Consider the following 27,244-nt stretch of genomic DNA (forward strand, 5'->3'; position numbering starts at 1 on the left):
TGCAGAGCACGCTGGGCCATAAACCGAGAATTTGCAGTTTGGCAGGTGGCCTTCGTGGCCAAGCGAGCATGGAATTCTTGGAGTCGACTTTTGGAAAGAAATTCCTGCCGAGAAGGGGTTAAACCCTGACTCATGTACAAGGCATCCACTCATGGGGAAGTTTGTTAACGTTTTGGATAAAATGTCCAAAAAAACCTGTTGGTGCTGGAGTGTCTTTTTTTGTCCACAGTGAGCTTTTGAAACTCCCTGATTAATGGATTTACATGTTCAAAAAAATGTTTAAAGATGTGAGATTTATTAAAGTGTACTGGTGAGAATTTGAGTTTTCATCTTTTGCCGCCTCTTTTTTATACTGAATCTAATAAGATCATTAATTTCCACAGGTTTGCTGCTGTGAGTTTAATAGTGGCCTGTAATTTATTTTGTTGTTACCATAACCTGCTTTTGTCAATTTCCGCCAGGCATTACATCCATCATCCCTCATCTGCACGTACATGTAGGTCAGAGGGAAATTACATGTACCGGTACATGTAGGTCCTTACCACTGTAGTGCTTGTGAATTGTACATTATGTGCATTCCGTCCACATGTACAATGTACATGTACAGTTGTGCTCAAAATTATTCATAACTTAAATAACTTAGATAAGTCAAAGTCCTGACCTAAATCCAACAGAGAATCTGTGGAGGGAGCTGAAGACCAGATTGATGGCCAGGAGACCATCCAACCTGACCCAGCTGGAGGTTTAAAGTTTCGCCAAGGAAGAGTGGGCCAACATCCCACATGAGACACAGAGAAAGCTTGTGATCACTTATAGGAACCGTCTTCAGGCAGTCATCAAGACATCAGTCATCATGCTATTGACTATTAAGAAGAGACTTCGGACTAATGTATGTGAACCTGCGGTATGAGTAATTTTGACCCGGAGCTAAACAGAAACCTGGGCCATATCTATTATTATGCAAATGAAGTTTAGCCAACATACATGTCGGTTTGTGTATTGCAACAAACAGACGAAAGATATATTGGAAGTACCAATATGCATGTAATGGCTTTTACAAATGAAAAATTTAGAAAAACATGTTATTTTCCAAAGGGTATGAATTATTTTGAGCACAAAGGTATACCGGTACATGTACATGTATGTACCGCTCATGTCCCCGTATGATGTACCCTATGGGCAGATTGATAATGACAGTAATATTTCACCATACAGTACCATGAATGAACAGGTTTTTCTTCTCCGTTTTGGGTAAGTATTTCAATTACAAATGATTGATGATGTTTAATGCAATTTTCCCACTTCTGTACAATGTGTCAATAAATCTCTTAGATAGTTATGGGGAACTTTTTTTTTCTTGAATTGTGGCTGGTGCTTGTTTAAGTTAGGAAGAAACTGGCAGTTTGAAGGCTGCTAAAAAAAGGAGATATAATGATGAGCTACATGTAATAGATAACTACCGGTATGTGATGTGCAATGGAAATTAGTTTACTCACAATGATACCATTTACTTGTATATTGTGTTTAGTGCTGCTTGTGGTGAATGCCGTAATTACCTTAATTGTTACAGGTACAGTGTGCATGTTAGCAATTTACATGTAGATGTCTCACTGGTACTCGTTCCTTTGCTGTACAGAGCTCATAAGTTTGCAGTATACGTGTACATGTACATGTACACCTACGCTTGCCTTGCATTCTAGTGTACATGTTGGTGTTATCTTCACATTTTGTTACTCTAACACAAACCGGTATATGTGGGCACATAGCATACCGGTACATGTACATAGACACTGTAGTGATGTTTCTGGCCTCGCAGCAGTTCAAGTTGGTTGCTGAGTATCGGTACATGTCCATGTACATTGAGTGTCAAAGTCAGTTTCCAAATTGTTGCTATACATGTAGCGGTACATGTATATATACAGTCAACTCTTAGATGTATTGTACATGAGCGCAGATAGGATGCGATTCTGGTCCAGTTGAGCATATTTCACCAGTCCCAGCAAAAGTTTGTGCTATGCACCGGTAGAAATGAGTATTTAATGTGGGCTTGGGTGATATGAGATTTCAGTTTACATGTATTTGTAATACATGCACATTCCAAGTTCATAAAGAACATTTTTTAGCTGTTTGGAAAGCAGAAATTCATTACCATGTGAACAAGAACACATGTGTATGAATTGGCTATATAAATGGTATATGTATGATCGATAAATAGCTCACATGAGTGGGAAGAACTGTAGTTTGGGCTAACATGGCTGAAGGCGATCAGGATCCGGATTATGAGATAAATAAGTCCCAAGATCGACCTGCATTTCTTAGAGTCAACTATATCATTGTTCAGTACTATAAACCACCGTTCTTACATCACCCTCTTGCCTTTTCCCCAGTGGCTGCCATATTGTACAAGTTCATGCAAAAGGGTGAAATTGAGTCAGATGTGGAGCGTTAATTGGCTGTTCATGCCTTTTTTTGCCTGCGTACAAAAGTTGTTTGCATGCACTTTCAATGTTACAGGCTCATTTCATTTGCCATGTGTACTGTACACTAAACACATGATGACCTGGCCGTACTTTCACCATGTGTTAATAGTCTCAGACCAAAAGATACTTTTTTGAGAGGTCTTTGCAAGGCGGTAGCCATGTACTACAGTCATGTTACCGTACAAAATAATTTCTGAAAATTCCACAAACTGGCCAAAAGTTTCTGAGCCCATTTTCAGTGATGATGGTTGTCTCCGAGTTGGTTCTGCAGAACACCCCCACATGTAGCTCCCACATTTACACGCACGCACATGATGTACATGTATAATGTACGTTGTACATTCAAATTCCTGGTGGTGTTTGTAATAAGTACGGTGCACGTACATGTACTGGTACAGTGCATGGCACAAATGCATCAGTCTCAGCTAGACTACATGTACATGTACTGTAGCTTGCTTGATACACAGTGTACAAGTATCTTTTGGTATTAAAGGAGCTCTTCAAAATTTACTAGTGATGTTGGGCAAATACATGTAGGCACTACTGAGTTTGTCTTTATACAGTACAGACAGGTATAGTAGTGTACGTAACATTACACATACATGTACATGTACGATAAATACCTCCAAATGTAGCCTTCAATCAAAGTATCCACGACTGTCACCAAAGAGATGCTGCCAGTCTGAAAATTGTACTCTGCAACATATGTATCTGTCCTAATGAAGCAACTGCATTCACTGTTTGTACCGGTACATATACCGGTAACACTATATTAGGGTTCAAATTAGCCCCCAGGAGTGGTCGCGGAGTATTTGGCATGGCGTCAGGATACCCAGTCTAATTTTGTCCATTTTCAGCTTGTTTCACATTCTACCTTACTTCTATGATAAACAGTCCTCAGGGAAGCAAGAGGTTTTTTCTTGAATGATTGAAGACCCCTATGTAAAAGGTTTCTCTTCAAGAATGAAATACACACCAAATGCTTCAAACTACACCATAACTTACCCTTGTCAGCTTGTTTCACATTTTTTTTTTCAAGATTTTCTTCTTCCACCATGTTCACTATGGCTTCCAGACTCAGCTGAAAGTGTGGCAGTGCTAAAGTGTTGTCCCATGCAGGAGCTGATGGGGCCAATATCCTTCGTTTCTGAAATACATGTATTTTATTTTCATTATCTGCCATCTCCATTTTTTACTAATTAACCGTTTGGGTCTTGTATACGTTTACTTTAATATCTGCCGCCAACTCAGACTACATGTACGTACATGTACAGTACGTTTTGGTACCAGTACATGCATGTACATGTATTTAAGCGGGTGAAAGCTTCAACATCTGTGTCTGTGATCACAAATGCATATGGTACTTGTTTGTAATTTGATATTACTGTGTACAGCAAACACCACACTGTTGGTCCAGGCCTATCCCAGGGTTGGATGATTTGTAAGGGTTGGCTCAGCTGTGTCAGCCCTGGACCATTGATGGCCCACTGCTAGCACCGTTTCATATACCATAAAAGCTAGTCCCAGCAGGGTTGGGCCAATCCAGGCATAGTTGACGGTAAGAAAGAGATGGAAGGGGATGGAATCACCTCATCCTTTTACAAAATGGAGCTACATGTACCGGTATATAACCATAAAATATAGAAATCTCCACCTAAAACTGTACCACATTTATGTTGTCATTTCACCGAGTAAACATTATTTCAGGTCTCAAATTGTCTTCCTTTCACTATTTGGGATTAGTGTCCTTACAAACCAAAGTTACTTACATGTAAAGGCACTCAATGGCAACTGAAATAGTGTTTGAATTGGGTGGACACAGAGTTCTGCAAGAAATGTTAGAGGGCCAAACATTGATAAAATTCCTTGCCTCGTCATAGATATCATCGGCACTCATAAGTAACAAATGTGAAATCAACAAAAAGTAGCATATCTAGCCAAGCTGAACTGATACAAACCAGGTTTGGGCCAACCAACTGCCAGCTCTGGGCCACCACTGACATACCACATGGCCAAAATCTGGCCAGGGTGAGCAATAACTATGACCCGGCCCAGTCCTGGCTGCAGTGGGCCCAAGGCTGGCTAGAGTTGGGCCAGCTGTGGCAAGCCGGGCTTGGGCCAACCGTTTCAGTCTGGTCCAGCCATCCCTTAGTCACCTTTGGACCATGAAGGTGCTACTTAATTTCACAATTGCTGTAAATTTCTGTTAAAAGACAAACTTTGTAACTTGTTCTGTAACCTTTTAGGTCACCAAGCCTCATCAACTAAGCAGTTTGCAGCAGTTTTTAAATTTCACATTACTGGAAGTTCCTTTCAGCTAGACCTTCCTCATAGGGAAGCCATTTTGTATCATGTTTCCTGAAGCTGTCATGTTCAACATACATTGTATGGTGTGATGTCTGACTATGGTACATGTATTTTGGGTTTCAAACTTCACTTTTAGTTTGTTTTTTTAATCATGGATTTTAACTAATACATGCATAATTTATCACAATTTGAATTGTAAAACTGGCATTTATTTGTAACAAACTTTTATTTCGTTGCTGTAATATTTCCTGTCCGGTTCCAAAAATGAAAAGTTAACCTCATTTTCAATTCAAGATAGCCAACTCATGAATACATGTACATGTATATATGCGTTGTGGGTATGACAGAAAGCACTGGCCTTATCAGAATCCCCTCTCTACCCATGTTAGTCTGGCCTTCACTGGTTTGAGTCGAGCTGTAGTCGGCATTTGTTTGCACGTTCAATTTGGGTGATTTTTGCTTCACTGTCCTCTGTCTCCTTCAGATGCAAGATCGTCTGGTAATAATGTGCTGTAATCTCAAGCCGGCCAAGATGCGGGGGGTGCTGAGCCAGGCCATGGTCATGTGTGCCGCTACGGACGACAAAGTAGAGATTCTCCTCCCACCAGAGGGGGTGGTCCCAGGCGATAGGGTCAGCTGCGATGGGTATGCATGTAAGTATTCTGCTCCATGCAGGAACAAGGACAGCGTGCTTTTAAGGTTTTTTTTTAAACTTGGGAACGTGCATGCATGAACATGAGCGTGTGTGACTGATATCTTTTGAAAATATGAAGTCCTCGTCTGTGTGACGTGTACCAGGTTCAAAGTTGTACGTCCTGTCTGTCTCATTTTGGCCTGGTCCGTCAGAGCCGATACATGTACTATGATAGGGCTGCATCAAAGGTACCAAAATGCGTCATAGCGTACTTTCGTCTCTTCCGTTTTTATTTGGTAATGGCAGCTTTGTTTCTGCTAACCTTCGTAGAATCCATTACAGCCTTGCAGGAATGGAATAAAAAAAGTTGTGAAGTGCAAGAAAAGATTAGTACTTCAGACCATTGTACATTCGAGCACAAGCTCTCTGAACGGGAAAGTACAATTTTATCGGGTAAATCATACAGAAAAAAAAAGCCTTTCACATTTCCAAGATTACCGGCTGGTAAATTATGGTTGACAGTATTTTTAGTGACATATGGAGTCATAATTGGCAGTGGCATTAATGGTAATTATGGCGATGTGAAATTATTGTCATGGTACGTGCATCTTCAGTGCAAAGCCAATTACCATCCCCATATAGAGGACTCCTGCATTCTGTAGTTTAATGCCTGTGTGCATTGATAATTCAAAATCTTGCCCTTGGAATAAACAGATTATGCTTTGAAATGCCCGAAACACAGGTGATATTTGTTGAGGGAGCACAGGTGGTAATCAAAGAGAAAATTTAGTGGGAGTCACAGGGGTTTTGTACCACAGCCACGTCATGCAATCTGATGTCCAATTCATGCACTGTTTGCACCTGTGGTTTGGAACTGAATTGTGCCAACTCCTTCATTCACAAACATATGGAAAAGAGCTGCAGATTTGGTGGTTGCATGGTCTTTTGCACAAGCAGAAGATTGGCACTGCCAGATATTTTTGTAAATTTCCAATCATCGCAGGTGTCATCATTCATCCTCTGAGATAGAGTGAGCCAGTAATGACATAACCACCTGTGACCAGCTTCATGAAACTTGGCTTGAATGTCCATGCATGCATTTCCAAGTAATAACTGGCCATTGAAATTGAGAGAAATCAATAGGCAGAATTCAACTGTGGCCTTACTTTGTTTTGACCTTTTACGTGGGGTTAGAAAATATTTGCTCACAGGAACTTTTGTTACCTCCTGGTACATGCATAATTCACAAGATGAATCGGACTTCCGTTTGCTAATTTGCAACTAGAGGTTTTCTGCAAACCAACTCATTAGAACCTATTCTGAAGCTGAGTGGTCAAAAAGCAGACCAAACCATCTGGCATTAACCACTTCGGACCGGGGCATTTTTCAACGTTGAGGATGCTGGGCCGGCATGACTATCATTTTTTCCGTTTTCAAAATCCTTCAACAATTCATCATTCCATTTAACGGTCGTTTATAGCCACACAGAGTAATCTTCAGGCACTACTCTAAGTTGACAGGTGACCTTCATGGACTCCCGAATATTTCAGCCAGGCCTGCAGCCTTGTAAACAGAGCCCAGATTGTGCTGTGTTATACAACTGTCTTTTGTTCACGAACCTGGCTCAGTGCACTGCTGACCTCTTTTCAATAGGGGCCAGATTAGCATGCAGCGGTGCTGTGTGGCTCATCCCTGCGGTGGTGGAGAGCTTTTGTCCCCGGTGGTAATCCGCTTGCTCTAAATACCCCAAACCCTGGTATACTGTTTCAAAATAACGCTGGATTATCACCACTTTTGAGAGTGAAAAATGCCGGTCATGCCCAGCAGCCTGGTCTTTTGTTCGAAGTACGATCTTTTGTTACAGGGCCCTGTTTCCTTTGTCCGAGTTCGGAGACCCGGCCACACATATAAACCATACGGCTCCGATTTCGGAGTCCCCGGCTGGTAGTGGTTAATAAATTTAAGAGGGATGCACATACATGCACAGGTCAGAACTACATGTACAGTATGTACATGTACAGTCTCATTTTTTCCCCAACACAACCCTGAAAATTGAAGAGGCAGATATTGTTATGAAACCTCTAGTCTCTCGTAGATTGATAATATGAACAATTGTCAATGGACGTATAGGGGGAGATTCTTTCTTGTTTGTTATTTTAGTTTTAATGTTTTCTTTTTGGGAGATTACTTAACAGTGTTTTAACCTCTGTGGTATATGAATAACCTTGACTACATTTTATGAAGCACGTACAGGCTTTTGCCATGTCATTGTCATTGTCATGGAACATACATGTACATTTATGTTTCTCATAGATGACTAGTTCCAGGTTTTTCACCGAGTAAGAAATTTTTTGTAGTTTTCCGTTGAGGAGAAGGAAGAGTTTAATAGATAAGACTTGTATAGCTTTGCACGGTAGACATGAAATACAAAAGGTTAACAGTAACGCCAATCTGTATTTGAATGGTTTCATAGCCCTTTTCAGAACTGCCAGTGGAAGTTGAATTTCTATGCTTTTTAGTGTGGGCAATAAGTTGAAATTGAAATCTCATGTTTCAATTGCGTGGTTCTGAGCAGAACATATTCAACAACAGGCTCAAAAAGATTGCTTGATAAACATACCGGTAGAAATACAGCTTTGAATCACAATGTACATGTATTTTTGTATAAAAGGGTTTTCAAGTGTGTATATATAAGAGAGGTCGGATGAGAGCTTATTGTACTGTACAATTACTTTGTCTCTTTGCTCTTTCTTTCTAGTGGGTGATGACTTCCCCCCACAGATGAATCCCAAGAAGAAGATCTTTGAGCAGATCAAGCCCCACCTCAAGACAGATGCCAATAAGGTTGCCTGCTACAAGGGTTCACCCTTTAAAGTGGAAGGCAAGGGGCTGTGTGTGGCACCGACCCTGGCTGATGCCGACGTGCGATAGAACCTGACGTCCCAACCTTGGGACCTCATATCGTGTGCCTAGAACCTCACATCATCAGCCTGGAGCCTCTCGCTATACAAGCTAGTACGGTACCTCACATGTGAAGCTTTGCTCTATAGAAACTCATATCTTAAGCCTATAACCTTGTGTCATAAGCCTGGAATGTCACATCATCAGCTTATAGAACCTCACATTACTAGCTTGGAACCTCACATCGTAAACCTAGAACATCACTATAAAAGCACACAATATCTCAACGCCCCACTCCATTTTATTTCATGTTCATCCAAATAGCTTCAAAAGTAATGTTCAGAGAAACATTCAGGTCAAAACAACACTTTTATTGAGGGGTGTAAAGGGACAAAAACTGAGCATGAAGGTCTCAGAACCAAGACTACGGATCTGCCTTTGAGATTACCATGTGTTCATCTTGTGGCCCTAAATGTAAAGATGACACAGAAACGCCAATTCCAGTGTTTTTCTCCAGTGTAGTTTGCCTTCTTTTTCTTCTTGATAGTCCTGCGTTATCTAGGGTGGCATTGATTGCATGGCATACGTGGATGTTCAAGTGTTCCGGGCTTTATTTACATGTAAAGTCAAAGTCCTTGTTTCCTCGGTGCAAGTCAAGGGTTCATTTCTGGTCTTCAAGTGCAAGTACATGTATATATACATGTACTTAGAGACCAAAAAGAGAGTGCTTGTTATAAGAGTTACGCACTTCTAGTGGCATGTACCATACGCCAAGTTAATGCAAAGGGGTGAATGACCGATTTGTTTATAATGAAATTTTGACATATTTGTTGTGTACATGTTCTGTGCACAGAGCATTACAGTAAATCTTATTGCACTGTGTTACTGACATCAACCAGCTGTGTCATAGACATGATAGAAGTGTGTATGACTCATAGTACTCCCATTTGGATTCTTATACACCTCTTGGATATGTCAGAGAAAATCCAGACTCCAATTCGTTGTGCCGAAAGTGAAGGTCTTGAACAAAGTGAAATATTCGTCCAGACAAAATGTGAACCCTTACCTAGGTCAAATACCAAATTTTTTTTGGGGGGGGCAATATTTACTGGCAGCCAAAATATTGGGAAATTTTCTATCTATCCTTATACTTGTGTGGCTTGTCTGAGGGATAAGGCTACGTTTCAAGGCTTTTTAGACACTTTGGCAAGAGAAATGAAATCAACATGGCCTCTTTTTCATTATCTCCCCCCCCCATTTTGGGGGTCCCCCTCCACCAGGCATCGCCCTTATAATATTGAGTCTGACCCCTTGCTTGATGTGCTACATGTATGTGTGTTCATGGGCAATACTTCTGCATTGACATCTTTTTTCATGGCAGTGCATTATAGACCATGCTTCAGGAAGTCCTGCCCTTGGAGAACAGATTTGCTGAGGATGGAATTTTCAGGTTCTTAACCTTAAAAAAAATTCATTGACAAAAATTTATTGAAAAAATTCTTGCGATAAACGTTTTGGCGCTGTTAATCTTTTCTTCAGACACTATTTACCATACTGAAAGTGCCTTTGAGGATTTATGCTAATGGGCCTCTATCTTCATGAGGAAAACGTCATCCTGGGTTTAGATGTGACCGCGACTGCGGTATTTGAATGAATAAACATAAAACAAAAATTTTTTTCTAGTTCATGAATCCCTAAATTTATCTCATGTATTTTTTTGGTTTGTTCATTGCTGAATCTATCAATGGGCCTCTTTTTGTTTTGACACATGTATGTTTCAATTTCCCATGGTTGGAACAGAAGAGCATGCATACGTTTGTATGTGTTTAGCTGACATTTGATTGGTGCTCATACTTCAAACATTTTTACGTAGAAAGTGTATCACACTCACGCTTATTTTTGAGGCTTCAGATCTGGCAGAGTGACTTTTGCTCTTTTTTTTTTTTAAAAATCAAAGTAAAATTCTTCAATTTTATTTCATCTTCTTGGCATGATGACCACCATGTAACTCGATCCTACTAACCACAAGTTTCCCTCTTCCTGGATATCTCTAAATTATCCGGGACTCCAACCTAGGAGACCTCCGTCATTAGGTATTCCGTCTACATGTATAAATCCAACTGCATTTTCACTACAAAATACATATTCACCAATCTCACAGATCTCTATCTACAGGCTGACTTTATTGTGCACATCAGATATTGTCAGATATCCTCTTATCTCTGAAAAGTAACAGTAAAGGACCTCGATATACCAGATTCTACATGTACATAGGTGGAGAAATTCTAGTTACTTTTGTACATGTGTGCACATGTACATTTATTTCATACAGACCAGTTACTACAACACTGAAATGACGGTACAATAAATCATGTACATGTAAGTGATCATGTACGTCATGCATCAAATTAATATGCCAACTACATATATTTGTTTCCAGTTTGCCATGAACATTTGACTGCCGCAATAAATATTTTCAGCTGCAGAAATTAATACCTCTATACAGACACTGTCAAAGTTGGTAAAAGCTTGGTATTTTAGGGCCGCATTTGCGAACCTCAACTGGTCAAGCTAACGATGACCAGTGTAACCCATAATAACCTTAAATATCAAGATTAATTTATTTTTCACCTCGTTATACACCATACAAGTAAACTTTGAAAGTAAATGATGTACATGCGTTCCAGAAACATGTACCGGTAGTCCCTGGTTCAGCATCAAGGTGGAAAAAATTGATGCTTTAGCAATGTTCCTTCTTTTACAACAAAATCTTTGTGAAATGCAAATCATGGTTAAATACCTCACCAATAATAAAGTCAAATATCGATTTATTTCATGCTATTGCTATTTTCTGCTTAAATCCAGTATTTCATGCTTCTAAACAGCCACTATCACATCACACGGTATTAAAGCTATACACAGCAAACCTGCTGGTGCATCCATTTGCATTGTTGTGCTCATACACGTTTTTATAAATAAAATGCCAACCTTACAACTGACACACCTCCGAATCTTCAACGGACAGAAAATCATTCCTGCTCTATCAAGATTAATGAAAGGACAAATATCCAATGTGCCTGTCTCAGCATGAAAGAAATAGTATGGCAGAATGATTTTAGAAGATTTTACGTTACATATGATTTAACAATCTTATGTACAGGGGCATTGTATCAAACTCCACTTCAAGTGCTAAAAAATCTGAATGATGTAAGACGTTGCCATTTTAATACATGCTTAGATGGCACGCACCTGAAAAACATTCCAAGTTGTGCGAAACACCAATGCAATGTGCCACATAAAACGGCATGCCCAAAGCTTATACAGAAAGGCTCAACAAATTTAAAATAAGGTTAATAAAAGAGAGTCCAAAACAACAGCCAAAACAATCTTTAGAAAACAGCATGAACAAAAACAAACTCTACATGTGACACCATGTATGCAGTTGCTTTGGGAAGTTAGTGGAGATGCTTGGAGCAATAATTTCAGTGTCTTATTTCTTGCACAGGGTCAAGAACTACTTTCAATGCAAAAATAGTCTGGAGCGCACCTGACATTTGGCAGAATGCCCATGAAAATGGGCCAGATGTAGAAGTTACAAGATAAGAATTTTTCAAACAAATTAAAACAGACAAGCGGAGGTACAGGCAAATATTTAGTTGAGCCATATGGTAGAGTATTACAATAAACACAGAGGTTATAAGTGAGAAATTTATACAGTTTAGCAAGCACACATATTGTATTAATTGATACAACTGTTTTCCATCTATCCCAGTTGAATAAAATAATGCGTACACATTTACATTTATCAGCTTGGCCCTAAAAACTACTGCAAGAACTCCTTCTTTGTCCTGTTTAAAAGATGCAACTTATGAAGGTTTCCCCCTACCGGTACAACCAAACAATCCAGCTGGGAAATGTGAAAAAAAAACCCCAAACCACCCACCTGATCAAGGTGAAGAAGGTAACGTGCATGTACATACATGTACATACATGTACGTATATGTACCTCCTGTACGTACTTTTCTCCTCCGGTCACAGAAGGGAACATTTTACACCTACTTACTCATTAGAATTTGCATTGTTCTGCAACTCTCTACGAAAACAAGATCACAACTGTGCAATTCGCACTTGACAACCGCAAACCAAAAATGCCATAAATTTTCTTTCTTTTTTTGGGGGGGGGTATATTTCATGAGGGCGCTATGTATTTTGTTTGGAAAACTTCATGAGGGCGCTAGACGTTGAAACATGGTTTGAATCTCTGTTACAGTCACATTCTTTGTTAAACTTGCATAAAAAGGCTAGTAGGGCTATGACCTTGGTGTTTCAAATTTAGGTATTACATGTAGTTCCGGGCATTATGGAGTGACAAACACAGCAATTTTCATTTGTTTGTAATCTTTCATTTACTTTTTTATCAACAAATAAAAGGTTCAAATGACAGCTTCAGTCTTACGACAAATCTGCAATTTCAAACATTGATTCTTCATGTTTGAAATACAAATATCTGCCATTTTCCTTCGAGTGATGCAAAATGGACATTTTAATAAGCAAATCACATTTGCTATAGGAGCACTTCCTGGAAACAAAGACAAATTCAAAATAACAAATATGAGATGTGCCAGAACATATTTCCTGGAAAGACATGAACACACGCTAAAGTTTGACTGCTGGTCAAATTCTTTCAATTATTGAGGCATTCACGATGGTCAGTGGTGAATGGTTCCCTCATTACTATTAAATGAAATTGGCTGCTGATAACCAGTAGTGCGACCATGCCCTACGGCCCGGTTCCATATGTGGACTAGATGGCCCAAACCATACAGCGTTTTGGGGAAGCTTTGGTCAAATAACTAGTCGTGGCTTGAACTCGCCCCAAGATTGAGGCAGATAGCCAGGTATTTTAACAATGTCTAGTGCCCTCATGAGACAAATTTTAACTCCATACTACCCGAGTTAGTCTGCCTTCTTGCCCTCCAAGTCCTTGCGTTTCTGCTTGGGATCATCTGGGAAGGTCTGAGACAGTGGGACCAGTCCAAGCAACAGGATGTGGCGCGGGTAGTTCTTGCTCTCACGGAACAGGTTGTCAGTTCCATGCAGACGATCCAGGATGCCCAAAGTGCCGTAACAGTTGGTGAACCTGGCAAATGAAATCAGTAAATGGGAGTAATAGAACCCTCGCATCAAGTGTTGAAGGCAAAAATATGCACACTTCACAAACACAGACACGTGGCACTTCACAAGCACTTCACAGGTATTGGTACATTTGTCGGGTGCCCAGCAGAAGGGTGTAAATGCACTTACACCCTTTTGCCAGGAAGCATGATCACAGCAGAAAAAATGTTCCCGGCAAAAGGGTGCAGGAAACACACACTCTTTATTTAGTAAAAACGGATATTATATACTACAAAATCAACCTGGGCTGTACAAAAAGCAACCTTTGAACAACTTATTAAATGACTTGGGCTTTTTTTTTACTTTTTGCCAAGAAATGTTATTTCATTAAAATACAATAGCTGCATACTTTCGTCCTTTTGCAGGGAAAATTTTTTTACAGTAATCACGCTCACTGGCAAAAGGGCCTAAGCGCTTACGCCCTTCTGCCGGGTACATGACGGAGTACTCACTGGTACAAATGGTACATGTACTTTATGAATACTCACAAGTACTTCATAAGTTCACATACATGACATACATGTAAGTACTCACCGCCGCAGGTACTTCACAAATACATGTACTTTTAATGATTTCATGTACTTACCTGTACTTCATAATAGTACTCACTACACATACTGGTACTAAGTACATAATACATGTACATGTGTGTCATTCCATTAACCCTAACAGTTCCAAATCCTCTGATTTCAATATTATTGTACATACACACAAGGGTGTTAGGGTTAACCCCTCCTTGACAATTACAAGTATTGATGGTACATGTACATCTAGACCCTCACAAACCAACTAAATATTCTTTCACACTAAAACTTGGAAGAGTCATCGTCAGTTCTATTGAAACCTTTCAATGTTGGGGGTGTACAGTATACATGTACAGTATATATGCTGTTTGGGTGTGATTTAGGGCTGCCAAACCCTCCACCAGGAAGCTTTGATTCTGCATGAGGCGATCGAGTCAGTTACATGTACATGTATTCAAAGGTTTCAAGAGGGCCACTTTGTAGGCAGGTTCATCCCCCCCCAAAAAAAAACCAAAGTGGATTTTGCAGTACATGTATCTGGGAAAAGTTCCTGTTGTTCTGCAAAACCATAAATTACAGCACAAGAAAGAAACAACGATTCTACAATAAAATGACACATAAAACTGACTAACATGTTCTTATTTTTCTTGGTACAATGAAATTAATCTCAGGGTTAATTTTGTGGAGAAATTTGCTAAGCAAAGAAATTGTTTGCTTAGAAAAAAAAATTAACAGCCAAAATGCTGTGTGTTGTTTACATTTTTTTAGACTTACCCTGCTGATACAGTACAGGTCAGAATTTTAGCCGACACGCTAACACGATCAATGAACCTGACACGCTGTTCAAGGCACGTTTGCGATTTTTACCCTGCATTGCTGGTCCAATACACGATAAGCCTGACCCTGGACCTCATTAACTCGGCAGGGCTTGTGACCGCAGACCATAAAGGTGACCGAAAACGTATAGTGAACCACTGCACACGCAGGGCCGTTGCTCCAGCTTCATGTATGCATGTAATGTACATGTACATGTACTGTGAAATCACGTACATGTAGCACCAGGCCGGCAAGAACTGATGACCGTCTTGAAGTATCAATATATGTATCACAGCCGTTTTCTTTTAGTTCTGGATTGCGGTAGTAGTTCAGTCGGATTATATCTGAAAAATGTAAAATTTCAGTGAAACTGGCCTGTAGTCCACCGTGTGTTTTAGCTACATGTACATGTACTACAAACCTTTCCCTATAAAATGTAAGCTTTGAATTTTAAACTCATGGGATCGACTGGAGCAACGCAATGCTTTTTCTTGCTGGTTCTAATGCTGTATCGCTTTTAAGCAATTCCTGATTGTGCAAGAAACTTTTTCACAAGTAAACGGTAACCACAAAAGAAATTCATTCCTCAGCAACGACTATTATAACAAGCTGATTTTACAGTGAAGTATTTCTTAAGGGTCGGATGTTTAAACGTTTAACCGAAAAATATATATATCCATTTAGAGATTTTTCTTAACGTTTAAACGGAAAAACGGAACTACTTGTTGGAGATTTCACAAAGTTTAATTGACGCAATCTAGATTGATTTTTAATTTCAAACGATGCTGCGAAAGTGCCTTTACATTTTGAAACACTTCAGCATCCGGTCAGATCAAAGGAACTCTCAATAACTCGAAGTTGGCTAACTCGAAACTCCGCTTATCTCAAATACATTCTTCATTACCGACAAAAGAATCGCGGATTCTTTGTGGTAGTGATGTAGCAACCACTCTCGATGGAGGACGCTTTGGGTGTGCTGCGGCTTTAGCCTTGGTGCCGTCGCCCGCTCAACTTCAACAGAGGCGCGCTACTCACATGGTGACTGTCCAATCACAACCCTTTACGGCACAAAAGAGATGCGTCCCTGACGCGGTGCTGCAAATGCAAAGTTTCCCCCAAAGCGTTAAGCATAGTGGCACCGCTACGCTTTACCGAACACTATTAGATTGGCCGCTAGGCTTTTTTTTACCCAGTATGCTTTAAAATTGAATGCTACGCTTAAAATGTTGCCATTAACCACTTCGGACCGGGGCATTTTTCAACGTTGAGGATGCTGGGCCGGCATGACTATCATTTTTTCCGTTCAAAAAATCATTCAAAATCCTTCAACAATTCATCATTCCATTTAACAGTCGTTTATAGCCGCACGGAGTAATCTTCAGGCACTACTCTAAGTTGACAGGTGACCTTCATTGACACCCGAATATTTCAGCAAGGCCTGCAGCCTTGTAAACAGAGCCCAGATTGTGCGGTGTTATACAGTTTTTTTTTTTTCACGAACCTGGCTCAGTGCACTGCTGACCTCTTTTCAATAGGGGCCAGATTAGCATGCAGCGGTGCTGTGTGGCTCATCGCTGCGGTGGTGGAGAGCTTTTGTCCCCGGTGGTAATCCGCTTGCTCTAAATACCCCAAACCCTGGTATACGGTTTCAAAATAACGCTGGATTATCACCACTTTTGAGAGTGAAAAATGCCGGTCATGCCCAGCAGCCTTTTGTTCGGAGTACGGTCTTTTGTTACAGGGCCCTGTTTCCTTTGTCCGAGTTCGGAGACCCCGGCCACACATATAAACCATACGGCTCTGATTCCGGAGTCCCCGGCTGGTAGTGGTTAAGTTACCTTTAACACTTGCTACAAAAAGTATTGAATGATCCAAGCACAACGCTGTAAGTGACTGCGCAGTACGGGAGGCCAGCTGGACACACACGCACTCACATGTGCATGCACATTAACTGTACATGACGCCTAGTTCTTTTGGAAGAGCAAAAGCGAGGGAATTTTGTGATGTAGACAATAGACACGTAACAGGTCTTCTAGTGTTACACGGACAAATTCGCTTCGCACCATGCTTCGTGCTCCATTTTCTAGCTCAAAGGTCGAAAACTGATAGAAAAAATCCCCACCTCACATTGAATTTATATTCACGCGATTTTGAACACACTGAGCTTGAGTACAGTAACTACTACATGTATATGTATCTACAGTGTATGTGTATGCTAGGATCGCTGCCGTGGAGCCGGGCCATCTTGACTTAAATTTGGCTAGCGGACCAGTGCAGCAAGGTCAAACCCTGTTCATATTTGGTGGATTTCTTACAAAATAGTTTTCTCTAATTTAAGAAATGTTTTGGCATAAAAAATGCTAGTTATAATTGTCTCGATTGAAAAATTGATTTCACACTTGAATATTTTCTGTGCCTGATTCAGAAGTTTTGGGAGCAATTCAGACATAAACCAAAAAGTGTTGCCTGCATGGCACTTTCATCGATCCTATATGGCCAAACAATACGCTTTATCTTTGAAAATGATTTTGTGATGCCTCCTACATACAAGGTAAACTACTGACAACATTTCCGTGGAATTTGAAGATAACTTGAGCTGCAGTCAAACTGAATACTTTCTGTTGTGTGAAACTAAGAAAATGACTGCTCCAGTCAACCAAGGGTCAACAAAGGCCTGGCTGTTCTGGGGTTTGCGTGTAACATGTGCATGTTTATACTCGGCAGATCGGATTGCGGTGTTGGCATTCTCTGTTATGCAGGGGTCAGCGTGTTTCGTGTTTGCGGTTAACACCTCTCGTGTCTGTTTGACTCGATACACGCCGACACGCTATAAATGCTTGCGTGTCAGCTAGAATTCTGACCTGTACTGTATCTGCTAACACGGAGATAAATCTGCGACGCAAAAACACACATGTACTGTAGGTTACAACCCAAAAGGTCGCTCGGCTATTTTCTGTCTAGATATGAATTTACCGGGCAAGATTCTCCGCTCGGGGAAATTGGGACTTCTGAGAAATGACAAGGTCCCTTTCGTAGCTAGAAAACTTTTAGTTTTACTTTTTTGGACTTAATTCAAACCAAGATCTCACTTGAGGTGATGAAAATCGTGGGCCTCTGGTGAGGGTAACAGAGGCAGATGGTAGCCACAGTGGGCCACAATAGCTGAGGCCTCCACAATCAGGAACCAGACCCACAGCACAGCTACGTGGGAGCCCATCAGGAGGGGACCGATGACGGGGGGCAACATATTGGCCAGCACGTGCTCCAACGGGTGTGCGTAGATGGCAGTCACACCGATGGGGGCGGTCCACTCATGGTGCTTCTTGTGAAAGTGCTTGTACATGCGGGGGTGATGCAGAAGTCTGGAAGCAAGACAATAATCCACATTTAAAGTTCTGCATGTACATCTCACTGCAAGGAGGTGCTGCAGGTGCTAGGTGTGACCTAAATTCGATGTAGAAACTGCTGCAACGGGTACACCATCTCACAGGTTACATGTACATGAACGCTAAATACCTTGTCAACCCATACGCTGTTTGTAACTGGTTGAAAATGAACAATACACTCCAAACTTCTACAGCCTGTATGTTTACTTTCACTCTCTGTTCAGAAAACAGACCCATTTGAATTCAACTCAGAGTGAAGAGAAATACAATCAGTGACTTGGTCAATGGCCAGCTCACTACAAAATCAAAACCTCCATATCTACAGTGTGATGAAGTCCAGAAATGATCAAAAGGACACAAACAAGTCTGGTCAAACAGAATGAATGGTGTCAGTACAACCAAATGCAAGTCAGTGTACCCGGTACCTTGTGACTTTACAAAGACTGGCTTATTGTTGACCTTTGATCCACTTGTAAGGACCCCATGACTACAACAACTTCAATCCCTGATGGATGAAGTCCTGACTTTCAAATATTTCAACAACGGAGACCATACGGGACACAATATTCACCATACGCACAACCTTGAGAGCAAAGAGCCCAAGTACATTGTACACTTTTCTCCAACCATTCAGCAGCTATTGAAAGAAAGAGTGTTTGCGTGATACTGTTTGCAGATCAATTGTCAAGAAAATTCCCACCTGTGAAAGTAGTAGAATCCAATCTCCTCAAAGATGAGGAAAACCCCTAGCTCAACCAGGACCCACTTGAAGGTGGGCAGATCAGCGCTGATGTTACAACCACGCAACTGCATCATGACGTACAGAAATACGGCAAAGGGGATGTTGACAAAGAACTGGTTGAAGAGGACCGTCTGTAGGGCCTTCCTCAGCTTGGGCCAGGGCACCTGGGGACATACATAATCCAACAACAGGTGAATCAAGTGCTGCCTGAGGTGCCCAACCAGGCCATCAAATCTCTTTGCCAATGGAACCCCCGACACAGCACCTACAGCAGACTACACTGCAAAATATAGACTCTTTTAAACATACAATGCACATGTACAGTACAACTGCGATGGTACTATCCAAGAGCTGTCACTGTTAATATGCACTGATTTGTAAACTGCCAACAAAAAACCCCCACAACGCAACATACAGTATGTAAACTATATAACGGGTTTGCCCTTTACCCAACGTATATTAATAAGCACTGTATGCTCAGTGCTTGTCCGAAAGCTTGCGAAAAAAACCTCACAAGCTTACTCGGGTGGGACTCGAACCCACGACCTCCTGCTTACTAGTGCAGATGTCTTAACCACTCGACCACCGAGCTTGCTTCGCAAGCTCTCGGACAAGCACTGAGCATACAGTGCTTATTAATATACGTTGGGTAAAGGGCAAACCCGTTATATAATTAACATCTCCCCAACGCAAAAAAATACATCTTAAAAAATACAGTATGTATACATGCACACGTACATGACCGACTCCCACCTGTACATGTACACGTACCTAAAGCTTTACTTTCCACAACATGCAAAAAGAAAATTCAGCTTTTTCCCAGAGACCATGACACAGTGGATTCCACAGAAAAAAAAGACCAATCAAACAGTGCACATATACATGTATGTATGCATTTACCTACATGTACAGGAATCTTCTACTGACAAAACTTGTACATGTATGCATGCGCAATGCCAAAGCCAAATTTTGGATGGCTTAAAAAATAAATGGTTACATAGATAAAGTAAAAAGTGCTTTTTTTTAAAAGTGTACTCTTTTTTTCAAAGAACGCACTATTCAAACAAATGTTAATGAAGTCTTAAACCCGTTCAGATTTGGGATATTTGGCAGGTTGCATGCCGAGTGTGGTTCTTTCCATGCCACAACCACACCCACTCACAAACGAGATAACACATACTCACAAGAGAGACACACACCCTCTCATGGTGCTACCGCAAACGTTTTACATGTACTTCACATGCTGCGTCCTATCAGTTTTGAGCTGCGGAAACTCAGATGGTCAGGGCAAACTTACCGGTGTGTTCTGATCATCCTGTATCTTGTACTTGAGAATGAAAGCTGGTTTGCCAGTAATATCAACAAAGAGGAAGAATGCGTTGAAGAGCCAGTAGAACACAAAGGTGACCATCTGAGTGCCTGCCATCAATATAATAAAAGTATTCAAAAATGGCCGTTTCTGGACTCAAACAGCATTAGACACAACTTTAAACTACTATCAACTTCTAGGGTACCAGTACATGCAGGTATACATGTAGTTTGTAGTATGAAAATACTTCTACACAAACAAGATATGACAAGTGCCAGCTTTACAAATCTGTATAATTGTTTGAAAAAAAAAAAAAAGATTCCAAATTTGATCTACCGCACATCTAATGCAAAAGAAAAGAAAAGGTGAATATCTTAAGTAATCCACTTGTGACTACATGTACATGTGTACATGCACATGCATGTATGTAGCTACATACATGTACAGTGTACATGTACATGTACATATGCACAGGTAATTACAGGTACATCAGGTTTGGGAGCCAATGGATTCAACTCTATGGGTTATCTCTGGCGACATCAACCACCCTACATGTACCTTTTTGTTTTGGTTACATGGATTCTCTAATGAGCCATTTTGTCATTGTTTACTGATTTCATCTGAATGAAAATACTAACGATTATCGATTAACTGAACAGAAAATATAACCGAATAATTGGGAGACTGATGCATAATACTTTATAATCAAGACAGCAAAATAGTATACGTCGACAAAGGGGGAAAGTGTTGCACACAAGCCACGCTGCAAGAGACACGCCAATGGTTTCTCACCTACTACTTCAAGCATGAACAAGTTTCCTCCAAACAGGTGGTACACCTTCATCCACTGTCGGTTCCAGAAGTCACCCGAAGCACCCCAGAACGACTGCAGATGCCAGGTCAGGGAATTGCAGGCGGCTGCAAAGACGATGACAGCCCCTCCCACAATGAAGATCACCTTCTTGATGGTGTCTGCCCATTGGCTCATCAGTTCAGCTTGGGGAGTCTGGATAAAGGATTGTGATCAGTTTGTCAGTGATTTCATATTAGCCGGTACATTGTACTTGTTCATTATACAATGTGACATGGTACAGGCTTGCACATGTATGTACTTAGGTATTAAGGCACATGTACATGGACATGTAGGGCACAATCGACCGAGCCCATACAGTACATGTACATGTACAGTACCGCAGGAAACGGTCACAAACTTTGATGTTATTTATAAATGTCTATTCCTCTCAGGTTGTGGTGCACACAAGAGAGGTGTACACACCACATAACAGTGTTGTCAAGAAAGCTATCGATTGGAATTTTTCTCTTTTTGCAGTACAGTAGTATGACCAAAGTGAAAGGTTATCAGGAAAAAAGAGTGACACATAATTGAATGTGTTGAAAGTGCGATGATGTTGATCAACATAATCAACGAACGTACATTTACGGTATGTGGGCCCAAGGGAAGTTCCTGATTTTCAGTTTTGAAATCCCTCACTTTACTTGTATTTATCTCATGTTCTTCCAATTAACAGATGTTGAAAATCTTTAAATACTCTATACATGAAGCTCTTCAACATAAAGTGGAAAAAGTCTACATTGAGCCTTTCAGTAACTGAATGAAAGTTTCATAATAAAAACGTGTTTTTAAAAAGCTGCGTTGATTTAAAAAGTTTACACAATTTTGATATTATGCATGCATGCTTGCTTTAAACTGCAGCAAGAGCATGACCTGTTCTGAAATGATTCATTCAGTCGGTGAACTGAGTAATCTCTACGTACATGTACACGTACCTTTGCTTCCTGTGGCTTTGTATCAATTTTAGCCGGTGCCCTGCTTGGCCCAGCACAGCAGCTTTCTTCCCTCACAGTGGCACACTCCATCTGCCAAGACATTCAACACGTTCAAGAGAATAAAAGGCATCAAGTTGAGAATTTCTATTTTTTCAACATGCTGTTCAAACAAGTCTGACTCTTGTTGACATGTATCAAGATCAGTATTTTGGACTGCTGTTTTCAGAAACGTACTTGAAGAAAATGTGATCGGTTCAGTCATACAAGGATGATGGTTTGGCGGTGCTTTTTTGTGCTTTTTTTAAAGCTTGTGTTGTACATCGATATGGATTTTACTTGCTGTTTTTATGACACTAACGACAGAATTGAATGACGTTCGTGACTGTTGACTTCGAGATCCAATTAATTGTGAGAGGTATTTTTTGATTTCGTGATTATGGTTCTAATATGTACATTATTATCACCTTTCATCACGTATAAATCTGAGTAAAATAAACATGGGGATTATCACTCCTCGGTAAATTTTATTGGCTAGGATTTCAACAGGTTGTTCACGTCCGTCAAAAATGCTGACGTTTGAGACTTTCGTTAATTAATTCCAATTAAGTTGAAAGATGGACACGGTCATCATTGTTTCAAATATCAGCCATGACTTCCTTCATTACATCAGACACTGGGAATTAATTCACTGCTGTTCACTTCAGGAAAAATGACCCCCCAAAGCTGAACACTATCTGATGGTCCATATTTTGAGGAACCTGCCACATATACATGTACATGTACTAGTACCTGTACAATGTACATGTACATGTACTTTACAAGTTTTTTTCTTACGATCATGCACATTTGTGGACACCTGCTTGGAATTACTATCAACGTGATACTGTACATGTGTACATACACGTACATGTATGAATGCATCATTTAAAAGTAAACATACATCAAAGATGAATTTGTAACTTGTACCGTACAATATCTACAGCAGGATGATTTTGATTATAAAAAGTGGGCAGTGCAGCCTCCATGTATGAGTATGTACATGTACTTTTGGCTCTGGTGTTTTTCACATGCAATTTCTAGGACCATACAGCACAAATATTCTCTCTTCATGTCACAAATCCACTTTGAAATTTACATGTAGCATTTAAGAGGCCGTGGTACAATGAAACAGATGAAGTGGCTTTGATGACAAGAGTTGATCTTCCAACTTGCTGAAGTTCCATCACATGTACATATACCATACGCCAATGTACGGTCAGTGTTCTAAAACGTCATCAAATTGCACATCTGACCTCTCTGGTATGTTACCGCAGTGAATACATGTACACGTACACGTATGTGGGTCTGCATTCTCCGTAACATTGTTTGGTATAAACAAAAATTCTGGAGGAGCAATAGGAAGTGTCCCACTGTGACGGGCATGGTGATAATGCACAACGCAACGATGACATCCAAATCTTTCTGATCTGGTTGTTGTGACGACAATCTCAGCAGTAACATGTGTGCTGTCCCATGGATTTCTTTTAGGCAAGGGTATTTACAATGCTTTCCAAGCTGCACAAGAAAATGCAAACTTCATAGTTTTGCCATTCCTCCATTACTGGGGAAGCATCAATCATCCAGTCTGACGTCATTAGCAAGTGCCATGCAAACTGTACCGGTTCTTACATGTACTGTACACAGTACAGGTATACATGTACAGTACGTACATGTGCATGTGTATCTGTATATGGATGTCACCATGTCACATGTACAATGTACACAGTATGTATCCATGCAGTGTACTGTACGTGTACATTATAGCTGATCTTAGTGCACTGTAGGTACATGTACATGTATACATGTAAGCCTATGATAGGGAACAACGCTGATATTAAAAAACAGGAAGTGTACCATCAAAGACAAGCAAAAGAGGCAGGGGACTGCATCTACAATGTCTACAAGTGCAGGGTAGTCATGTGGCTGTGCCAAACATACATGTACCTGAAGTGAATGCCAATTTATAGGTCGATTATGTGTACGTGTATGTACAATGTATGTATTGAACATGTACATGTACATCTCTACTAGTGCAACATGCATTAATTTCTACATGTACAGTATGCATTATGATTAATGAATAACATATATTAAGCATGTTAAGCACCGGTACGTACTTGCATGTACATGTTCACTGTACATACATGTAACATACACGTACATGTACAGTGTACATACCCGTATTTCATTTAACAAACACATTTTGTAACATTCTTGGGCTCATGCCAAGATTTCGCAAAAACTTAATACCCCCTACATGCCCAAGGTGAATGACTCAGGGAAGATGGCAATTGAAGGAGCATGCTGAACATGTTGAATCGGTGCCAAAAAATGCCAGCTTAGAAATCTATTGTGTGATCTTTCTGAACCAGTGCCAAGAATCAACCTGGAATATACAGAATGTCAAACAGTGTTAATCAGCAATAATGACGACACTGCACATGTACATGTATGATCCATGTGCAAACTTTTCTTCACCAATTCACCATCAAAGAGTTCACAGGTACATGTATGTGTACATGTACATGCAGTTATACAACTTCAACTGTTGTTTAGTAAAAAACAATGTCGCAAACTATTAACCTGAAATACATGTACATGTAGTTATTGACAGTATGGATTTAAAAACTGATTGTGTGAAATTTTAGGCTTGTATATTGATGACAGTTTTTCGTGGAAGAAACAACATAATACATGTCCATGTATCCGGGTCTGGGAATTATTTCCAGAAACACAGGTGTCATATGTACATGTAGACTAAAACCTTCTTTCCCCTCAGGACATATGTATTACTTAAGCTTTACGTTAATTCCACCTTATTTCATAACTGCAGTACATGTTTTGGTTTAATGGTTTAATCATGCAACACAGTGATACCTGAGGGTGGGACGTTTACATGTTTAAATGAAAAAAGTTTCAAATCCGTTTACAGACTTTTCTGGGCATTCATGAGAGTGGCAGATGATGAACCCCACAGCTAGAAAGGTCCTCATCTATTTTGTGATGGTTTGGACTTGATTACATGCATGACCTGAACTTATTAGGCCATGAGAATGAAAGTTTTAGATTTGGGTCCACTGCCTGCATGCTCCAAAACATCCCACCGAAAAAAATTCGTTATTTAGGCCTATAAAAAAAGTCATCAATTTTCACAAAAATACTAGGCCTAACCCCCCATCAAAAAAATTTAAATCCCAAATCATAAAACAGCAATAAAAGGGTTAAAAAATGTACATACCTACATGTACATGTATCTCCGCATACCTACATGTACATGTACCCACGGTGCAAGCTACCCAACGATTAAATTTTTTGACACATACATATGCATGTAGTCACGATGTACATACGCACTGCTCTGGGTATTTGCAGATGCGACTTTGCATGACCTTCTGGACGAAAATCTAGAACTTTCATTCTCATGGCCTTACTCACCCCTTATTTGCCTTAGTTTAACAATCAAGTTCCGTGTCCTAGTCAGTGCACCGCAACAGCAATTACATACCGGCACATCATGTCCGGTAACCTACATGTAGGTCTACCTGTCCTGCCCGTAGTTGTAAGCTGGCTACATTTGTAAACTGCATGCACCTTCTGTACATCACATGTACGTACATGTATACATGTAGGATGTGCACACATGTAGGCCTATGAGATACTGTAATGATGTCCTCGCAAAATCCACATAGGCCTATCCTCTAATAAATTTGTGAAAAGCACCCTTGTTCAAGCTTCCTTGTGCTGAATTTACATTCACTAAGTACTCACCTTTCAAAACGTGGGATAATATCAGCAATAAACGTCGGTTTACACCATAAAACGCTTCTCCATAAGAAGCGGTCAGACAGTTTCAGTCCCTTTCCCCGAATACAAATTACTAGCCTGTAACTGTTTTGTTGACATTACGTCAAACGACATGTGATCAGTGCGTGTGACCCATAGCTGGTAACCGTAATTATACGTATAACGGAGGGCCGGCTCAGTGAATACCAATTACAGTGTCCCAAAATGTAAGCAATAAGGCATCCCATGTTGCATAAGCGAAGACCGTGAAAGTCAACTTAACCTTCATACTATGCTCAAAACTTTGTCTAAGAAATTCTAGTCAGTCATTAAACTTTAGTGTATCTTGTTTTTTAAATTTAAAACTGAGTATTTATAAAGATTTGACGGTCCTTGTACGTTTTGTTCCGATTATTTTGTTTTTCACTAATTTTGAAAACAAAAAATGGAAAACAAGTCATTCAAATATCTTTTTTTCGTTTTAAAAAGAACGGAAGAACCGAAAAACTATAAAGTAAACAAAGCCAAAAAACAAAGGATTTTGAGACTTCTGGTGCATGTAGGGCAATAGGCAAAGAGAAGCAATTTATACACGCTCAGTTTTGTAGATATTATCGACACCACCCAATTGAGACGGAACGTTCTTTTAAGAATGTTACAAATTTCTGGCTACTTCTTTCTTTACTTTGTTATCTGACAAGCCATAAGTTCAGACGTTTCTTCTTATTTTTATCAAATGAAACGTAGAATTTTTTGTTCTTCAAAATATAGATCAGAATTTATTCGTTTTAAAATTTAAAACTCAAAAAAAACCGACGGTCGTGTTCGTTTGTAAAAAAAACGCAAAACGAACTTATTTTTCTTCTTTGTTTTCAAATAGAAAAACGAGAAAAACCTTTCGTGTCTCTTTCCACTTTCAAATTTAAAAGCACAAAGCCCCGTTTTCTGTTGTTTCTCGTAAACTTAACTATAAAATCTACTTAAAAATTTTCATTTGTACGCAGAAAAACGGATAATTAACGTCATGTTCACCCCGGGACCTCAAGGACACAACAAGAATGCTTTGTCAATTTTCCACGGCCAGTCATAATTAAAAGTGGTGTAACCATGGGAACCGCGCCAGGTAGGGGCAACATGGTATTTTTTTTCAAAAGTGACCGTCCATTTTTTCCCACCGGTAAAAGAATGAATCAAAATCAGCTCCGCTTCCAATGTCAGGCGATGGTACCTTTTCTACACCATTTATCAAATCGGCAACTTGTCTCCAAGGCTGGGCAACTTGCCTTCCTCTGGATATTACATGTACACGCCACTGTGTTTTTGTAGCGAGTGGCGACTGACTTCATAACTTGTACTGCGG

At 40.2% G+C, this 27,244-nt stretch overlaps 3 protein-coding genes across 7 annotated transcripts in view; 1 reads left to right on the forward strand and 2 right to left on the reverse strand.

Annotated features, from left to right (window-relative positions):
- Nucleotides 1-5,276, reverse strand: part of LOC110973165 (gastrin-releasing peptide receptor-like) — a 74,864-nt gene extending 69,588 nt beyond the window's left edge. The window contains exon 1 of the mRNA XM_087133461.1: nt 3,486-5,276. The gene's annotated coding sequence lies outside the window, so the exon portion shown is untranslated. The remainder of the gene's footprint in view (nt 1-3,485) is intronic.
- LOC110973166 (aminoacyl tRNA synthase complex-interacting multifunctional protein 1-like) overlaps nt 1-12,252 on the forward strand; it is a 64,641-nt gene extending 52,389 nt beyond the window's left edge. For all 5 annotated transcript variants that reach the window (XM_087133463.1, XM_022223758.2, XM_022223759.2 and 2 more), the window contains 2 exons: nt 5,272-5,440; nt 8,180-12,252. In XM_087133463.1, coding sequence (XP_086989589.1) covers nt 5,272-5,440; nt 8,180-8,352 — 342 coding nt within the window. In that variant the 3' untranslated portion in view covers nt 8,353-12,252. The remainder of the gene's footprint in view (nt 1-5,271; nt 5,441-8,179) is intronic.
- Nucleotides 10,487-26,026, reverse strand: LOC110973275 (fatty acid hydroxylase domain-containing protein 2-like). Its single transcript, XM_022223965.2, has 7 exons — nt 25,870-26,026; nt 22,063-22,152; nt 21,067-21,280; nt 20,263-20,384; nt 18,924-19,129; nt 17,927-18,199; nt 10,487-13,462 (listed from the first exon to the last, which is right to left on the reverse strand). The coding sequence occupies exons 2-7, from the start codon at nt 22,150-22,152 to the stop codon at nt 13,279-13,281; spliced, it is 1,089 nt and encodes a 362-aa protein (XP_022079657.1). The 5' UTR covers nt 25,870-26,026; the 3' UTR covers nt 10,487-13,278.
- Between the last annotated feature and the right edge of the window lie 1,218 nt (nt 26,027-27,244).

Source organism: Acanthaster planci, linkage group LG02, assembly GCF_054643075.1.
Source record: "Acanthaster planci isolate LZ-2023a linkage group LG02, COTS_SCS, whole genome shotgun sequence".
Lineage (NCBI taxonomy): Eukaryota > Metazoa > Echinodermata > Asteroidea > Valvatida > Acanthasteridae > Acanthaster > Acanthaster planci.

Excerpts from the sequence above, each read along its gene's own strand:
- LOC110973275 (XM_022223965.2), bottom strand. The coding sequence starts at position 22,152 with ATGGAGTGTGCCACTGTGAGGGAAGAAAGCTGCTGTGCTGGGCCAAGC. Across the intron at positions 20,385-21,066 it reads GTTCATGCTTGAAGTAGTAG|GCACTCAGATGGTCACCTTT; the intron begins GTGAGAAACCAT and ends TATTGATGGCAG. Across the intron at positions 18,200-18,923 it reads GGATTCTACTACTTTCACAG|ACTTCTGCATCACCCCCGCA; the intron begins GTGGGAATTTTC and ends TCTTGCTTCCAG.